The 17,227-nt window shown below is 43.1% G+C and overlaps 1 protein-coding gene across 5 annotated transcripts in view; it reads left to right on the forward strand.

The window, feature by feature from the left end:
* ADRA1A (adrenoceptor alpha 1A) overlaps positions 1–17,024 on the forward strand; it is a 109,932-nt gene extending 92,908 nt beyond the window's left edge. The window contains exons 2-5 of one of the 5 annotated variants that reach the window (XM_010840152.1): positions 9,708–10,093; positions 11,438–11,547; positions 11,977–12,037; positions 15,157–15,241. In XM_010840152.1, coding sequence (XP_010838454.1) covers positions 9,708–10,093; positions 11,438–11,547; positions 11,977–11,995 — 515 coding nt within the window. In that variant the 3' untranslated portion in view covers positions 11,996–12,037; positions 15,157–15,241. Of the gene's footprint in view, positions 1–9,707; positions 10,238–11,437; positions 11,548–11,976; positions 12,038–15,156 lie in introns of all 5 variants that reach the window. The other 4 variants (XM_010840150.1, XM_010840153.1, XM_010840154.1 and 1 more) reach the window with 4 other exon arrangements.
* Positions 17,025–17,227: the final 203 nt, after the last annotated feature.

Raw genomic sequence — 17,227 nt, forward strand, 5'->3', positions numbered from 1 at the left:
TTCCATTTGTACCCTGCACACAGTGTGTGTCTTTTCCCCTGCTCACTGCACCCTCCCACACTGCCATCCTTCCTCACACTACTATTTAAGCTACCCCAGAAAGCTCAGAAAAGACCAGCAGTTAACTCTTTCCAGGGAGCAATCATGTGACTGTCCTTAGAGGCAATTTTAAGTCCCAATTAACTAGGAGAAGAAAAGAGCAAGTCCTTCTAAAGAGGAGTTGAACTGACATCTTTTTGTCATGATTATAAGCTGGATGCTCTTATCAGGATGTATAGGCTAAGTGGGGGCTTCCCTGGTGGCTCAGTGGTAAAGAATCTGCCTGCCAATGCAGGAGATGCAAGAGACGGGGGTTAAATCCCTGCATGGAAAAGATTCCCTGGAGTAGGAAATGCTAACCCGTTGCAGTATTTTTGCCTGGAAAAATCCATGGACAGAGGAGCCTGGTGGGCTACCATCCATGGGGTGGCAAAGAGTCAAACATGAGTGAGCATGCACGAATATAGGCTAAGTGAGGTGTGCCAGGCAGAGGTACCACTTTTTCTCAGCACCTGGGAGGTAGGCTTGGCCATACCTTGGGTCTCCAAGACCACTGTGAGTAGCTGATAGAAGCTGAAGCCTTCTTCTCCAGGAAATGAATCTCTGCTCATACAAAGACTGCATTACATTTCATGGGAAGTCTATTCATGGATCTTGGGTCGAGAGCCCAGGGTTCCAGTTTGCAGTTAATCTGGCAGTGTTCTTAGAGATTTCTGTCCATTATTCCAGGGAGCTAACTTAAAGATTCTTGTCTGGCTGAGAATTGCATAAGGGTGGCCCCTGGATGAACCTCAGAAGGGCTCAGGCAAGTCACTGTGACACAGCCAAATCAGCCATCCAAGGTAGAACATCTGGTGGACTCCAGGGTGACAAAGAGCTTGAGTCTGTGCTTATACTCTGATTCCAACAGCTTTTCTCCCAAACTTAGCTCAATGGGGCAAGAACTGTCTTCGTGGCCAGAAGATGCCAACCGATCTGGCTTGAATACTGCTTGGCACGGGAGCTCCTTGGCCTGGGGAACTGGCCACCTATTTATGTAACAGCTTGTGTCTCTCCCCTATTCATTGGATGCATACCAGCCACACTGGACTGTATACCACACACATGGAGAGACCGCTGGTTAGACAAAGAGAAACAATTAAGGGTTATTTTCTCCTATGGCCACATAACATTAGCTTCTCCTTGGGTGTCCATGTTTTTTTTAATTGAAGTTATTTAAACTCCAGTTTTCAAAATGTGATACCCTTCCAAGTGTATCACAAATGTGTGAGCCCTTCCAAGACCATCACCACTGTTCTCCTTTCCAGTGTCTGAACATTGCAACTTTTAAATAGTGTAGTTATTGATGACACTGCTCTCCTCCCCCTTCTTTCTCATTATCTCTGCAAAACCTGTTGTCATTCTATGACCACAGTTGGACATATCGCCATCAATACTTCCCATGCCATCATGCGGTTGCCAAATGGCCCAGCAAATCGGAAGAAGAAATGGAAGAAACTGAGCAGAGTCTGGGTCTCTGGACCACAGATGAGCAGATAGTTTTATGGAAACCACTTTCTCTTCTCATCCGTACACTCTTCATCTGTTGTGGAGGGGTTGACAGTGCCTGCTAGGTTTCCTAGTTTCTGCCACTCTTCACATTCTAACATCCTGTGACTCCAGCTAATTAAAGCTTGTCATAACCTGATATCTCTCAAAGTTGTCATTAAGATGTCAGGTTTTCAGGTAGGTGAAACTAAGTGTAGAAATTGGAAGGCTAGAACCAAGAAGACTGACTCATGGCTTCCAACTTCTGTATTGAGTCCCCCTGATTCGACAGGAGCTGAACTCAAAAGGCACCTTCTAATTATCAGTGCTGAGTTGGAATTTGAGAACTTCTGGGTTTTTTGAATTTTTTAATTGGAGGAAAATTGCTTTACAATGTTGTGTTGGTTACTGCTGTACAACAGTGTGAATCAGCCATATGTATATATGTACATCTTCCCTCCTTCTTGGACAGCCAAGAGTTCAAACTAGTCAATCCTAAAGGAAATTAACCTTGAATATTCATAAGAAGGACTGATGCTGAAGCTGAAGCTTCATTTGGCCACCTGATGTGAAGAGCCGACTCACTGGAAATGACTCTGATGCTGGGAAAGACTGAGGACAAGAGGAAAAGGGGGTGACAGAGAATGAGATGGTTGGACGGCATTACCAACTCAACAGACATGAGTTTGAGCAAATTCCGGGAGATAGTGAAGGACAGGGAAGCCTGGTATACTGCAGTCCATGGGGTCACAGAGAGTCGGATGAGACTGAGCAACTGAACAACAAACTCCTTCTTGAGCCTGTCTCTCTCTCCCCACCCCCCTCATCCCACCCCTTCTAGGTCATCACAGAGCACCAGGCTGGGTTCCCTGTGCTATACAGCAGCTTCCCACTAGCCATCTGTTTTACACTTGATAGTGTATATATGTCAGTGCTACTTTTTCAGTTCATCCCACCCTCTCCTGAGAACTGCATTTTTATCCTCATGTATTTTAGAGAGAACTGGAACACTGATGGATAAAACACACTTAGGAGGCCAGTATTGGCAGGAAAATAGTTTTCTTTCTATGGGGACCATTGAGAACAAACTGCTGTAACTTTGTAGCTAAAATGTGACTATAGTGTAGCCTTCACTGGGATGGGTCCTGGTATCTTCCACAATAAGCCTACAGATGAGCCCCAGATCAGAAACCAAAAGTGAAATGCTTCCAATGGAGAGGACATCGAGTGAGACTTAAGTGCATCATTTGAAATCGTCAGTTTCTATTTCTCCTTGGTATCTAGAGCCCTCGACAATGGAAAGGAGGATAGTCAATCTCCAAGGGTGAAGATGTAGATGGTGTTGAAGGGATAAACTCAGGCTCTTCCCATCTCAGTCTGGCCAAGTTTTAGTCAACCAGAGTGTTTGGATGAACCCGAAAATAGTCAGAAATTCTGCAGCAGGACCTAATCATGGAGGAAAGTCAGTGCATGAAAGAGTCTCTAGAGGCTTGGGGATTTTCCAAAGTTCGGGAATTCAGTGAAGCAAATTCACATGCAAGGGATGACCCGACCTGCAGTGGGAGGGGTTCCGGGAATTAAGCCGGAAGCTGTTTGTGTTTCTTGCAGCAGAATCTGAACAGAAATTGTTGAAGTGCCCAGTATACCTACGATGACAAGAGAAATAGAAGACCCCGTGTTCTTATGGGTAATTCAAATGTCTGGCTCCTCCTGTGGAGCATGGTGAGAAAAATTAGAGTATTAGATACCAGTTAATTGCAGTAAGGTAAAGCAGATAGTGGAGAAAGCCACGACAAACCGCTCCAGTATTCTTGCCTGGAGAATCCCATGGACAGAGGAGTCTGGTGGGCTACAGTTCATGCAGTTGCAAAGAGTTGGACACGACTGAGTGATGAACACACAAATCAGATAGTGTAAGGACAGCCCAAAGAACACCAGAGTTTTGAGCAGAAACTCTGCCAAAATGAGAGACAACAGAAGGAAGGCAGGGGCATGATGAGAAATAAGGGCTATGGCGAGGCAGAGAAGAAGCCAGGCCACACTATGAAGCAGTGATAGGGGAGACAGGGAGGATTATTCAGTCAGTCAAGAAATTCATTCAGCCATTCATTCAGCAAAAATTAGGAGGATGCTTTCCTCAGTGGTTCTGTGGTAAAGAATCCACCTGACAATGCAAGAGGCACTGATTCGATCCCTGGGTGGGGAGGATCCCCTGGAGGGAGAAATGGCAACCCACTCCAGTGTTCTTGCCTAGGGAATCCCATGGACAGAGGAGCCAGGTGGGCTACAGTTCATGGAGTTGCAAAGAGTTGGACACAGTTTAGTGACTAAACAAGAACTTTGAAACACCAGCATTGTTCTGGGTTCTGGAGCTCTATGAGCAAGAAGAACTGACACGGTTCCTGCTAAAAGGGAGTTTTCATCCTAGTGACTGGGTCCAGAGATGTCTGTCCCTAAACCAGGCAGATTCAACCCTGGTGCTCCATGCCATGATGGGTAGACAACAAAGAGAATCATGATCAAGCTTCCTGATCTAAAAAACATCATCATCATCGAGAAGAAAGTGAGGTTGGGAAAAGAAATTGTGAGAAATTCAGAAAAGATGATGCCTGAGCAGAAAGCTTTGAGCAGAAGAAGGGATCCTGAGATGAGAGCACCCTGATGGGGACCACGAAACAACAGTTCTTTTCCAAGCCTGATGACAGCTCAATCTTCTCTTCCTAGAGAGGAAAAATGAAGGGAAGAAAGAGATCCAAAGATGTGAATAAGGGACTTCCCTGTGGTCCAGTGGCTAAGAATCTGCCTAACAACACAGGAGACTCAGGTTGGATCCCTGGTCAGGAAACTAAGATCCCACATGCCTTTGGAGCAACTAAGCCCATGTGCCACAACTAGACAGTCCATGGGGTGCAACGAAAGATCCCACATAATGCAATGAAGATCCTGAGCGCCATAACTAAGACTCAACACAGCCAAATAAATAAATAAGTGCAATTTTTAAAAAAGATGTGAATAATATGAAGAAGTTTGGAAAGAAGCCCTGTACTGTCTTCTTTTAACTTTTGGAAAGCATTTGAAGGAAATACAGTTAGGAGTCTCTCTCCGAACCCCAGTTCAGTTCAGTTCAGTTGCTCAGTTGTGTCTGACTCTTTGCAACCCCATGAAGTGCAGCACGCCAGGCCTCCTTGTCCACCATCAACTCCTGGAGTCTACCTAAACTCATGTCCATTGAGTCGGTGATGCCATCCAACCATCTCATCCTCTGTCATCCCCTTCTCCTCCCGTCCTCAATCTTTCCCAGCATCAGGGTCTTTTCAAATGAGTCAGCTCTTCGCATCAGGTGGCCAAAGTATTGGAGTTTCAGCCTCAACATCAGTCCTTCCCATGAACACCCAGGACTGATCTCCTTTAGGATGGACTGGTTGGCTCTCTCTGCAATCCAAGGGATTCTCAAGAGTCTTCTCCAACACCACAGTTCAAAAGCATCAATTCTTCGGCACTCAGCTTTCTTTATAGTCCAACTCTCACATCCACACATGACCACTGGAAAAACCATAGCCATGACTAGACAGACCTTTTTTGGCAAAGTAATGTCTCTGCTTTTTAATATGCTGTCTAGGTTGGTCATAGCTTTCCTTCCAAGGAGTAAGCGTCTTTTAATTTCATGGCTGCAGTCACCATCTGCAGTAATTTTGGAGCCCCCAAAAAATAAAAGTCAGCCACTGTTTCCACTGTTTACCCACCTATTTGCCATGAAGTGATGGGATCAGATGCCATGATCTTATTTTTATGAATGTTGAGTTTTAAGTCAACATTTTCACTTTCCTCTCTCACTTTCATCCAGAAGCTCTTTAGTTTTTCTTCACTTTCTGCCATATGGGTGGGGTCATCTGCATATCTGAGGTTATTGGTATTTCTCCCAGCGATCTTGATTCCAGCTTGTGCTTCATCCAGCCCAGCATTTCTGATGATGTACTCTGCACATAAGTTAAATAAGCAATGTGACAATATACAGCCTTGACATAGTCCTCTCCCAATTTGGAATCAGTCTGTTCTTCCATGTCCAGTTCTAACTGTTTCTTCCTGACCTGCATATAGATTTCTCAAGAGGCAGGTCAGGTGGTCTGGTATTCCCATCTCTTTCAGAATTTTCCACAGTTTATTGTGATCCACACAGTCAAAGGCTTTGGCATAGTCATTAAAGCAGAAATAGATATTTTTCTGGAACTCTCTTGCTTTTGATCCAGCGGATGTTGGCAATTTGATCTCTGGTTCCTCTGCCTTTTCTAAAACCCCAGTTGGAAGCTACCAAAAGACAATCACCTGAAAGGGAGGATGAAAGACTGCAGGGAGGAGAAATGGGTCCCGTGACCTGCCTCTGTGGAGTTGTCAGATTGGGCATGGGCACATTGTGCTAGGTTTAGACACATCTAGGTGTTGTCACACACCTGATGGGATAAACCAAGTGGTTCATTTATGGGAGAGCCTCTGGTCCAGAAGAATCTCCCATTCACTGTCTTAAAAGCCAATATCAAGAGATTTGCTATAATTAGCAAGACAGTATTTCTGCAGGGTTAAAACACGACTGTCTTTAAAATCTAGGTATAAATTCATTTTAACCATCTCCTTTCTCATCCTATGGGTTTCCCTGGTGGCTCAGATGGTAAAGAATCAGGCTGCCATGTGGGAGATCTGGGTTCAATTCCTGGGTCAGGAAGATGCCCTGGTGAAAGGAATGGCTACCTGCTCCAGTATCCTTGCCTGAAGAATTCCATGGACAGAGGAGCCTGGTGGGCTTCAGTCCATGGGGTCGCAAAGAGTCGGACGTGACTAAGAAACTAACACATTTATACTTTCTCCTTTATCATCCTATGCCTCAGCTGCCACCAGGAAATGGGTATTTTGAGCAGGGCACCTGAAGGAAAGGACTGATATTTATCTCTGAAGCTGTGGACATAACAGGAAGGCCAGAGTAGCCTGGCTTTGTAAAGAGACTTCAAAGGAGGGAAGAGGAATAGGAGGAAATGGACTGAAAGGAAATGTTGAGATGTCTTAATGCAGAACAGGACTCTGTGAATACAAAGAGTGTCCCTGAAGAAATTATGGGAAACTCCAAGGATCTGAAATCATCTCACTAGCATTAGCGTTCAGAATTCACATATTTTTTTTTATTTTTCTCTTAACTTAAATTCTTCAAATAAGGGACACATACTCCCCTCTCTAGCTGATTTACAGAAGAGTGAAATTCCCAGACAAGGTAATTTCAGGCATGCCCTGCTCATATATCCTAATTAAGCCCAACCCAAGGCCTGCCTTGAGAAGAAAGTCCCCTTAATCCTATCACTGTTGCTATTTGGAAGAAATATGGAACAACATATAGGCATCATAATTAAGATGGATTTTTCTGGAACTGACCACATTCATAAGAATCACCATTCATGTTCATATTAGCTGCTTTTTTCACCTCTAAGATTAAGTTTGAGAAACCATCTTTCTAGTTTAATTCCCTCAACTGTACCATTTATCATTCTCCATACATCATCCTCATTCTCTAGATATGCATTATTCTAATGTATTTTCAGATATGATAAAGGAACATAGGCCCTAAAGTCAGACTTCCCAGTTTCAAATCCCAGCTAACCCTCTGCCTGTGTGACTTTAGTTGAATTATTCTATCTCATTAAATCACAGTTTCTTAATTTGTAAAATGGGGATGTTGATATGAATCATATAACTTTTATTTTTATTAGAATACATTAACAGTTGATTTATAGTGTGTTAGTTTCAAATGTACAGCAAAGTGAATCAGTTTTACATAGATCCACTCTTTTGTAAATTCTTTTCCCATATAGGTATTTTCCCATACAGAGTGTTAAGTAGACTTCCCTGTGCTATACAGTAGGAATCATATGACTCTTGATGTTACTCAGTTCAGTTCAGTCGCTCAGTCGTGTCCGACTCTTTTCGACCCCATGAATTGCAGCACGCCAGGCCTCCCTGTCCATCACCAACTCCTGGAGTTCACTCAAACTCACATCCATCGAGTCGGTGATGCCATCCAGCCATCTCATCCTCTGTCGTGCCCTTCTCCTCCTGCCCCCAATCCCTCCCAGCATCAGCGTCTTTTCTAAAGAGTCAACTCTTCGCATGAGGTGGCCAAAGCACTGGAGTTTCAGAGGTGATTAAATTTATGTAGACTGTTTAGTACAGAGCCTGGCTCAAACCAGACACTCAATATGAGTACATTGTATTATAACTATAGGAAAATGTTAAAAGCTTTGGAGATAAAGAACAATACTTTCCCACTTAACAACCATCATCTCTGTATGTGCCTGTATGTGTTTTAATTTCTTTGAGACACATTGAATTTAACAGGGAATATGCTTCAGAGACAAAAAATAGTCTCATCAATCATTGTACCATTTTGCCTTCTTTGGTTCTGCAATATTTAACTTTACTCTTTGTTTATATTTATGAGATTCTCCACTAAATTTCAGGGCACTGTTTGCCAGAGTAGATTTCTAAGCCTATCCATCAGTTTGTCATGACTCTGATGGATCTCTAGAGCAGAGAGAAAAAGAAAGACATAAAATCAAGATCTTTATGAGGCTGAAGCAAAAGAAAAAAATTGTGCAGAAAATAAATAACACTGGGCTAGCAGTTCTATATCTCTTTATCTATCACTGTATTAGTACATAGCTATTAAGTTTGTGACAACCACCTTAATCATTGTTTTTTTCATTTGGAAATTGAGTAATTGAATAAAATAACCTCTAAGACTGTTCGCACGGCGCTTCCCTGGTGGCTCAGGTGGTAAAGAATCTGCCTGCAATGCAGAAGACACTGGTTCAATCCCAGGGTCGGGAAGATCCCCTGGAGAAGGAAATGGCAGCCCCCACTCTAGTATTCTTGCCTGGAGAATTCCATGGACAGAGGATCCTGGTGGGCTACAATCTGTGAGATCACAAACAGTAGGATACGACTGAGTGACTAACACTTTAACACTGTTCCCACTTTAAGATAACTTGGTTTTGCCATTTTGCATCCAGGAGCTATGGGATAGTTATTATGTAAGACGTAAAGAGACCTGAAACTTGATTTCTGCTGGGTAAGTTAAAGGATGACTTGAGTAGGTAAAGAGGACAGTAAAGGTCATTTTGGACATCTGGACCCAAAAAAAATGAGCAGTGACTTGGAGAAAATTTTGTAGTGTGTCTGTTTACAGTGGAAGTATTAATGTTAGAAAGCTAGAGTAGGTTTAGCACTGGAAAAGACCCTGCATGTCAAGCTCTTAAGAAGCATTTGGCTGCTATTGGAGCATTTTGAGCAGGTGAGTATACTGCAATGTCAAAAGGCATCGTCAGAGAAAAAAATCACTGGTCAAAGTTGACAAAGCCAATAGTTTGTAAATTTGAGATTCTCATTAGAAAATACTTCTCCAACATTCAGGAGAGAAAAAGATTCAAATTATTAATATTTAGGCTGTACTTGTATAATATACTGCATGTATGCTCAGTTGCTCACTCATATCCGACTCTTTGCGACCCTATGGACTGTAGTTTGCCAGGCTCCCCTGTCTGTGGGATTCTCCACACAAGGATACTGGATTGGATTGCCATGCCTTCTTCCTCTTATGTCTCCTGCTTTGGCAGACAGGTTCTTTACCACTAGCGCCACCTGGGAAGCCCTTATAATACTGCATCAAAGAACAAAAGAACAATTCAGGTGATCTTATTTTAATATGAATGTTTGGATGAATTTCAACTTAGTTTTAAATTCAAGCAAAACAATTTGTATATATAGACTCAGGCTCCATCTCATGTTTTCATGATTTAAAGCTTCCTAGTGGACATCAAGTGATATTTCATCACTACGAACCAGTGCAGCCCTATCCTTTGGGTCTTTTCCCGTAAACGATATTGCTCATTTGGAGCAATATCAAAAGCCAAGTGTGAATGGCTTTTGAGGATATTATCAAGGATGTGATCAGTCAAATCTGAAAACTCAGATGCATTTGGGATCATTTGGAGCTTTTTCGAGATCCGATAAAGGTGTTTGTTGGAGGGTTTGCTTTATTTTCCTAGCCAAGTGGCCCATTGACTTGCAAATAACACGTATGAATCTCTTGTGTTTTCTTCCAGGGTCTTTCTTTCCTGATTTCAGGCCCTCAGAAACCGTTTTTAAAATAGCATTTTGGCTCGGTTACCTAAACAGCTGCATCAACCCCATTATATACCCATGCTCCAGTCAAGAGTTTAAAAAGGCCTTTCAGAATGTCTTGAGAATCCAGTGTCTGCGACGAAAGCAGTCCTCCAAACACACCCTGGGCTACACGCTGCACGCACCCAGCCACGTCCTGGAGGGACAGCACAAGGACCTGGTTCGCATTCCGGTGGGATCTGCAGAGACCTTCTATAAGATCTCCAAGACGGATGGGGTCTGTGAATGGAAAATTTTCTCTTCCCTACCCCGCGGATCTGCCAGGATGGCGGTGGCCAGAGACCCATCAGCCTGCACCACTGCCCGGGTGAGAAGTAAAAGCTTTTTGCAAGTGTGCTGTTGCCTGGGGCCCTCGACCCCCAGTCATGGAGAGAATCATCAGATTCCGACCATTAAGATCCACACCATCTCCCTCAGTGAAAATGGGGAGGAAGTCTAAAGGACAGGAAAGGTCAGAAGGATGGGAGGGTGATCTTAGGCACCCACTCTCCACTTCCTTCTGGGAAGGCCAGTTCACGTTCCGTGGATGCTGAGACACAGCCAGTAAACCAGGGACCATCTGGGAATGGGCTGGGGAGGAGAGCTGACTCTGGGGCAGAGGTAGGGCTTAGAGACGAGAGAGGATGTCCTACCACCATCCAGTTCACTATGATGAGAAACAGCATTTCCTTGAGGCTAATGCTCTCTGGGTCATTCTCTGAGCCTGCTTTCTACGCCTGTCCCTTTCAACGACAAACACCATGGGAAACAGAATTTCATACACAATCCAAAAGACGATAAATATAGGATTATGATTTCATCATGAATATTTTGAGCATGCACTCTAAGTTTGGAGCTATTTCTTGATGGAGTGAGGGGATTTTATTTCCAGGCTAAACTTGCTGAAAGCCACGTTGGATTTTTATGGAGAGAAGGCCTGGAGAGGAAGAGCCTTAAGATGGTGGCCAATATCCAGACGCATTATTTTTAGAGCAAGTTTTACAGTCCACCCTTTCTCAGTTTGGGTGAAACTTGACAGTGAGATTTTATTTACCTTTTGCTGCTGCTTGACAGGATACTGCTCCCAATTCCCTAAGGATGAGGGTGAGGGGTACTCATTATGCCAATGGTCATCTGCACTTGGGTATAGAGAGTGTTGAAAGAACCAGTTGGGAAAAGGATGGCTTTTCCTAGTGGAAGACAGTAAGGATGAGAGTCAGTTCTTCAAATTCTATGGACAGAATTCCATTAAGTGGTTCCAAGATCAGGTGGAGGAAGGCTTCTTGTGTAACATATTTAAAGATCAAGAGTTTGGGGTGGGGTGGGTGCTACTTTCAAGCTAAGATAGAGGCTGCAAAATTACTCCACAGCCTTTTCAACATGGCATAGAAAGGCTTTTCTTGGCAAATCACTTACCTTTTCCAGAATTCCATTATGAAAATCCAGGGCATATAATATTTTGAATGGCATATCACCACTGCCGTTTTTTCTCAGCTGCTTCACTGCTGCATAATGAGTAAGGTCCATGGTCCCCAGGGCGCATGGAACATGCCAGAATGAGCCTGATGATTCAAGTACCTCCTTCCTGAACTCTGAAAGATACACTTAGGAAAATGCTTTCTGGTCACTTTAAGCCCATCAAAAACAGAAGTTTGCAAATTGTTTTTGACAGAAGCCTGTTTATGCTGAGAAAAGATCCAGTTGCCCATTTATTGAACCTGTTCCCACTTTTTACAAGAACTTGGGGGAGGAGCTGTTTTTTGCTTCTGAATATCAAAGTTGGTAAGCCTCATAAATTCAATATATTACAAAGACACAGATGGTGACAATCTGTAAAAACTAAAGTATTTTCACATTCCACAATAGGAATTTACAAGATTTATGTTTTTGAAATAATGCTTGACTAGAATCACTGGTCTAAAACTTCTAACCATTTCTATGGTCTATTTCCCCTATTTGGGGTAATTCCCTCTAAGAATTTTAAAACAGATTATTGCCTTTTTAATTTTTCATTTATTTATTTATTTATTTTTGCCACCTCACATGGCTTGCAGGATCTTAGTTCCCTGACCAGGGATTGAACCCAGGTCCTTGGCAGTGAGTGTGCAGAGTCTTAACCACTGGACCACCAGGGAATTTCCCATTACAGACATTATTTAACCTTCACTGCAAAGGTAGTGGCACCATCATCTTTTCCTTCTTTCCTTGCAGCAAAGTGATAATTTCCTGAAATCCTTCTGAAAGGCTAATTTGTTGCATACTGCCATGGAAGGTATGTTTGCACATCAGTTGGAGTTTGGTTTTTGGTTGTGTTTTGATGTAGAATGTTACTGCTTTCTCAGTCCTTTCTGGAAAGTGTCTCATTGTTGTCCAGTTAGACACTCTGCCTTTCGCTTGTAACTTAGACTCTGGCAGTAGATGCTGGCTGGATTTCTAGACTCTTCTGGTCTGTTTGCACATCTTACAATGGCTCTTCCAGATGTGGGTGTCATATTGTGCATGGAGACACGCGGGAAGGACTTGACTACATAAACCTCTCTTCAGTTTCATTGTTGAGAAGAACTTCTTTTAGGATCTGAATTTTTAAAACTACTTATACCAGGCTCACCCTTATAGGAAGAACAACTCCATGAAAAGAAGGGTAACAGTTTTTCTTCACCAGAATATGACTCCATGTTTGAGCTGGTCTTTAAACACCTCTAGAGACAAATTTAAATTTTAAATACTAAAAAGCTTAGGATCATCAGAAAACTAGCCTTAATGCCACTTCTAATCAAAGACAACAATTTGAAAACCTTCCGGTCAACAGATAAAATCCATGACAATTGTATTCATGTAAAACTATCCATAAATAATTGTCTGCTACACGCTTCTCCATCCCCAAGCCCTCCAGGGAGGCAAACTTTAACATTTTTTTCCTTTCCCATGACTTGATATTAGGTATAAACACACCAGTTTTATGAAAAATTGATAATGTCACCCAAGACTTAGTCAAAGCGGGATAAACAATACACGAGTTATTTTTTTACTCATCCACAAAAATCTCTGTACCTTGGAGCATGCCAAAAACTCTCTAAAATTGTCACAGTTAAACAAATGATCGTCATATTTATACTCACATGTTTACTGCTTCTATTTGGAGTTTGGAGAATGTACCCAGAGTAACAGTGATCAAAATATCTTCTCTAATGTGTTATAAAAAGCAGTTGCTTTTAGGATTGTCTAAACATCAGCAAAAAATCAACTTGACATTATGGGATAGGTGAAACTTGAGTTTCTTCTGCAATTCAAATCGCATGCATTAAGAGAGACCTTGAATCTCTTTATTCAGGAATTGCCCCAAACCTTTGCAAGAATTTCAGAAAAGCATTTTATGTGTTACGCTTTCTTCATTTTACCTCCCATAAGGGAGGTCTCAGCCAATACTGCTTCTGCCTATAATCACTTGGGGTCTGCTAATACTCTCCAAAAGGCTTCTAATGCTCTTGCCAGCTACTTGGATGGGTCCATCCATAGTGGACAGTGTTATTTGGGTAAATAAATATTTTCTTAAGGTTTTCTTCTTAGGTGTTACTATGTGCCAAGCATTGGCAGAACATTTCACATCCATAGTCTCTAAAGGTCATAGCAGTTCTACTGTTCTTATTTGGAGCCAAGAAATGAGATAGTTAAATGTGATTAATGATTCACCCAAGGCCAAGGAGGAACCATGATTTGATCCTGGGTCTTCCAAACCCTAATGTCTACATGTTTTCCACCAACACCTCAGCCTCATAAGTAGTAAACGTCAAAGCCCCCAAATTGGAGTTGGATATGCTGATGATACTAAACCATTTTTGTCATTGTTATTGTTCAGTTGCTAAGTCGTATATGACTCTTTGCAACCCCATGGGCTAGCCCACCAGGCTCCTTTGTCCATGGGATTTCCCAGACAAGAATACTGGAGTGGGTTGCCGTTTCCTCCTCCAGGGGATCTTCCTGGATCATGGATGGAATCCGTGTCTCCTGCATTGGCAGACGGATTCTTTACCACTGAACCACCGGGGAAGCCACTGTACTCAAACTTTGAATGTTTTGTTTCTTCGGGATTTGTTTCCAATTAATCTCAATAAATATGCCGCCAATTTTCCAGCCCAGCCAAACCCAAGAGCAGGTCTTAATTGTAAGGCTGTGGCACCTACAATTCTAACTGTCAAACTGCAGCACTTTTGTAGGGTATTGTGACCTGGAATGTGGCTTTGCGTGAAGGACAAATTATATCAAACTGGGTGAAGGCAGACATGTAAGAGAAGGCAGAAGAGGCTGCCTTGGCTTAGAACAGCAAACACATTTGTGGACACAAAACACATTGTGCAATGTGTTGAAGTTATTGACGACCAGCCACAGTTCATCAGCACGCTTTCAGGAAGTACAGTGAAGTCGCTCAGTTGTGTCTGACTCTTTTCGACCCCATGGACTGTAGCCTATCAGGCTCCTCCATCCATGGGATTTTCCAGGCAACAATGCTGGAGTGGATTGCCATTTCCTTCTCCAGGGGATCTTCCCAACCCAGGAATCGAACCCAGGTCTCCCACTTTGCAGGCAGACGCTTTACCGTCTGAGCCACCAGGGAAGCTATAGCTCCCCCACCTTTTTTTTTTTTCCAGGAAGTATAGCCCTTTTTAAAATAAATAAAAAATAAATACAATATCACTTTCTTTCACCTGTACTCCAAAAATAATTTTTTTGAGTTGGAGAGAGATAAGGAATTAGAGGTAGTTCACCAGGAATTATAGAGTCCAAAGAGTATGTCAAACATGTGAATTTCATGTCTGTCTCCAGGAGGAAATGGTTCAGAATGCTGGTCTTCAAGTACCCAGAGACCTGGGCAGTCTTTGAAAATGAAGACTCAGTTGGTAGCTATAGCTACTTCTTAGATGGCATCCTCTTGCTTCTGGATTTCACAAATGAAAACTTTTAAGTCCTGAGCATCTTGGTTACCCCCACCCCACCCCCAAAATGAACCATCATGCAGACCTTCTGGCCCCATAAGTTTCATGATTACGGCCTGGGAGTTAGAACATGCTAGGAACTCTTTGCTTGGGCAGGTAATTATTCGCTTTTTAATCATGGCTACTTAATCACAGCTTGACAAATGTTTTCACTTGCTTCGGGGGCTGTTTCTGCTCAGATCGTCCTGCCAGAAGAGACGCTGCCTCTGTGTATGAGTACTTGTTCACTTAATTAAGGAGAGAGCTCTGCTCGTCAGCGAGGGGAGAAGGGAGCCCAAGCACATGGAAGGCAAACTCTGCAAGCAAAACCAGGCAGACTAAAAAAGAAGGCAGCAGTGGTAAATATGGTGGCATCCGATGTGTGCTCATTTGTTACTCTGATTTCTTTTTACACTACTAGGACTTTTAACCAACAAACTAGCTGCACACAGCTCTGGTGGAGCTCCGGTTGGAACACTGTTGACATCTGCTCCCTGTCTGCAAACTGTACTGTGTGGAGCAGGGCTGAGCCCAGGCTGCTGTGGGGTCCATCAGCTTCCAAAAGCAATGGCAGAAGTGAGGGCCTCTGGCCCTCCAAGTCCCTGCAAGATGAGTAAGTGCAGATGACTGTGATGGGGCTAGGCTGTCAAGAGCAAGCTGGAATTTGAGCAGAGGATGCCGGATCTTGCCAGCGATCCTGTCAGCATTGCCTCTTTCCCTCTTACCCAGACCTCAATGTCACAGGGGCTGTGGATGGATCTTGTCTGCTCTGTACAGGAAAAGATCATGTCTTGGCTACTGCAGCATGAACTACTGAGTCTTCTACCTCGAAGGAAGGTCATAGCATTGGAGGAGGAGGAAGACTTACCCTGGACATTGCTCAAAGCTGTTCAGTAATGCATTCCTGCAACTACTCAGCAGGAAACTTCCCTAAAGCTGTTGTTGATTCATTTCCAAAAACAAAACAACTGTCTTTTTCTTCTACTTGTGGCTCAGGAGTCACTATGTTACTTGCCCTCCATAGCATAGTCAACGTGGCATGTCATGAGCTAGAAATGATTATTGCGAAACTATGAGGAGTCCATATTTAGTTAGGTTATAACGTCTGAGGACAAATTTGTACTATATTTGGGAGGGGGGGCGGGAAATGAAGGCTCTGATCTATTAGAAAGTTTGAATACAATAATTGCAATCTGATGTGATGGGCTTCCGCAGTGGCTCAGTGGTAAAGAATATGCCTGCAATGCAGGAGACACTGGTTCAATCCCTGGGTCAGGAAGATCCCCTGGAGAAGGGCATGGCAACCCACTCCAGTATTCTTGCCTGGAGAATTCCATGGACAGAGGGATCTGGAGGGCTATGGTCCATGGGATCACAAAGAGTTGGATACAATTGAAGCATGCATGCACATTCTAATGTGATAGAAAAGAAACTACAGACAGTCCCAACAGAAGTTTAATATTTTCTTCTATTTATGTATTTCATACGAGTCCAAAGTACGTTTGCATATCTCGAGTCCTACCCCGTGAAGTAGGAAGAGAAAAAAGGAATTATGTTTATTAGCATATAAAGAGCCAAGGTGGGGGATGACGTTAAGCTGAGGATTTCTTTGAATATCTTCAAATCCAGCCTCTGACTTCTTTTTCCCAGATGCCTTCAATATCCCCAAGGTCCACTGTGTTTCTCAAGACCCTGACATTCACATTTCACTCACTCACCTCTGAGCCGTATTTTCAGCTCTGTTTGTACCTTCTCTCCCACTGTATCTCTGCTGGTGGCTGGGCCGATCAAGATTGTTCTGGGGGCTGAGTGCATATTTGTCTAGGCTTCTCTCATTGGCTAAAAGACAAGCAGATGTTATTCTGCTCATTCTCCCTAGATAGGCAGCAGCAGAGCTAAGGAAATAAGCAGGGCAGGAGGGGCTCTTGGCTTCCTCAACGTGGTGACCTGTCAGGAAAAGACAGCAGTGACTGACACCTTAAGGACTTCAGGAATGCTAAAGTCCCAGAGAGAGTTTTGGGAATGTTCATTTTCCTGTGAGCCTGAGAGTTGTATACACCATGATCATCACCATCAGCAAGTTGTTCACTTCTTCTCCTGCACCAGGCCCTGCATTTGGCACAAAAAGAAAAAGAAAATACAGAAAGGCACAGACAGTCCCCAGCTTGTGATCTGGGTGTGTTCCAAACTCATCTGTTGCATTTTTCCAAGAGGCATTGTTATAAATGGGGGTGGGGAAGGATGTTCTCCGATGAACCAAAAACAAAAAATAAAAACCTATTTCATATACACCTGGGGTTGGCCAACATTTTCTGCAAATGGCTAGATAGTAAATAATTTTGGCATTGTGGGCAATACAGTCTCTGTCACACATTCTTCTTCCTTTGAAATTTTTTGTGGGGAGGGGAGACCCTCTAAACATGTACAAACCATTCTTAGTCCACAGACTGTACCAAGAAAAACAAAATAACAACAGACCATGGGCCATAGTT

This window comes from Bison bison, unplaced genomic scaffold, assembly GCF_000754665.1.
Source record: "Bison bison bison isolate TAMUID 2011002044 unplaced genomic scaffold, Bison_UMD1.0 scf7180017864141, whole genome shotgun sequence".
Classification (NCBI taxonomy): Eukaryota; Metazoa; Chordata; class Mammalia; order Artiodactyla; family Bovidae; genus Bison; species Bison bison.